Raw genomic sequence first — 2152 nt, 5'->3', positions numbered from 1 at the left:
CCCGCCCAGAAGAGTGAAAGACTTGAAAGCGGAGAGAATTTGAGAAGAGTTGAGGCCCAGCAGACTTCGGGGGCAGCTGAAACCTGAATCGATTTCGTTTTTGTTTCAAAATTGTAGGTGCTTTGCAGCCTAAACCCAAACCCAAACCCAAACCCAATTGAAGATGTGCCCAAACACACACACACAAGGCAGGAACCGAATGCTAACTGCAGCTCCATTTGAGTGCCACTGAGGCAGAAGTTTCCCATCAGCTGTCCAGTTTTTCCCTGCTCTTCCCAGCTATTATTTGATTACGTTTCAACCACAAAACCTGCAATGTCATTACTGTGGATATTTCGACTCGAAGTTGGCATCGCTTTGCTGATATCTGATGGCTGATGGCTGATGGCTGAGGCTTCCGCCTTCGTTTTGCTTAAGACTCGCCTGAACTCTGACTTTGAACCTTTTCTCCCCCCGATAATAGTTACCTCGCTGCAGTACAAAATAAAGATTGTTTTTTATTTAACATGCAAGTAAAAGTAACGAAAAGTAACAAAATATAAACAGGGGGAATGTTTGGCTGCTCAACGGAATATGTTATTCAGATCTGCTCAGATCTGCATCGGGATCCGCATCGGAATCAGCATCGGGATCAGCCTCAGACTCAGCATTGGGGCCAGCATCGGAGCCAACATCGGAGTCAGCATCGGGGTCAGCATTTGGGTCATTGTCAGTGTCTTCATCACTGTCGGTCTCTTGTTCGGCGTTGGATTCATCCTCATCCTCTTCTTTCTGTTGCAGGTTAAGCGGGGGACATTTCGGTTGGGGTGGCTCCATGTCGGGCACTTTTTCTGGCACCTCCTTTGGCTCCATGTCGCACTCGTCTTCTTGCTGATCCTCGTCGCATTGTTCGTCCTTCTGCTGCTCTCCTTTGGTATCCACTTCGCACTTCTCTTCTGCGGGGCTGTCCTCTTCATCTGTTGGCTGCTCCGTGCCCGCATCTGTCTGCTCTGCATCCTCCTCGTCAGCTGATTCGGATTCCTCACTCGGATTCGCATTCGCATTCGGATTCGGATTCGTCTTCGGTTTCATCTTCTGCAACTCCGATTCGAAGTTCTCGAGATCATCAGCGAGGGCTTTGGAGTTTTCGTGTATGACCTTTAGGATGCAGGAGACTCGCTCCATAAAAGCCCCATCGTCATCACTCTCCGTCTCTTGGTCCTCCGCCTTCAGCATCTCATATTTGGCCTCCTGCACAGCCTCCTCTTCTTCGCTGTTGTCTGCGTCTTCATTATTATTAGCTGCGTCATCGTCTGCAGCCTTCGTATCTTCATCTTCATCCTCATCGTCCTCGTCCTTGACGAGGATGTTCTTGGTGTCCGGATAGAATACTGAAGGATCGGCACAAATCTGAAACTGCATCAGGGCGCCACTGGTGTCGTTTAGGAACTTCTTACCCTCCTCCACTTGGGGACGTTGCTTCAGCTGCCCGTACAGATCCATCAAGGATTTGGTCATCAAATTGGGTGTGGACCCCGGCAGCCAGCGTGCCACAGTGATGGGCAGCAGCCAGCGGAGAAAAACAAATACCAGAAAAGTTTTCAAATTCATTTTCCAGCACGAAAGATTCCCAGATAACTGGACGATACTGTGATTCGGAGTCAGCTACACAGACTAATGATTCGGAGTGGAAAAACATGGCAAGGCACCTTTAAAGATTTCTCTCTCTCTCTCTCTCTCCTCTCTCCTCTCTCTATGATATAAGGGGATGCCTTCGCAAGGGTGGGGTCGCGGTGGGCGGAGATGTCTGGTTTAATTCCCGAACCCACTGCTGCTGCTGCTTTCTACTGCGGTCTGTCACCAGCTTGCATTTCCCCAGCGGTCGCTGACTGCCTGACTGCTGCTGACGTCAAGGATACGACACTGAAATGCTCACTTATTGCGGTTTTATGCCCTTCATTTGTGGCGCATGAGTGCGGTATATTGGCCACTGGAAATGGGAGAATTTCGACGGGGGAAACTAGTCCCACAATCAGCATCCAGTACGATCAATCCACTGCCAAAGGCGTGCCTAAGGCAGCTGGAAGCTGCTTGATCTGCCATCAAAGTGTCAACGATTTGCACCTTTATTCCGGATTGAGAGACGAAGGGGATCTGCCAGTTGCTGGCACCT

The 2152-nt window shown here is 49.8% G+C and overlaps 1 protein-coding gene across 1 annotated transcript; it reads right to left on the bottom strand.

Moving 5' to 3' along the window:
- Positions 1-551: 551 nt before the first annotated feature.
- Positions 552-1638, bottom strand: LOC117590393 (clumping factor B-like). Its single transcript, XM_034282984.1, has one exon. It carries the CDS (start codon positions 1588-1590, stop codon positions 577-579), a length of 1014 nt encoding a protein of 337 aa, XP_034138875.1. The 5' UTR covers positions 1591-1638; the 3' UTR covers positions 552-576.
- Positions 1639-2152: the final 514 nt, after the last annotated feature.

This window comes from Drosophila guanche, unplaced genomic scaffold, assembly GCF_900245975.1.
Source record: "Drosophila guanche unplaced genomic scaffold, DGUA_6, whole genome shotgun sequence".
NCBI classification, from domain to species: Eukaryota; Metazoa; Arthropoda; class Insecta; order Diptera; family Drosophilidae; genus Drosophila; species Drosophila guanche.
The sequence above is the reverse complement of the archived record's forward strand: the minus strand, read 5'-3'. Positions and strand labels throughout refer to the sequence as shown.

What these genes read in the sequence shown, in the direction of transcription:
- LOC117590393 (XM_034282984.1), bottom strand. Translation starts at nt 1,590, where the DNA reads ATGAATTTGAAAACTTTTCTGGTATTTGTTTTTCTCCGCTGGCTGCTG.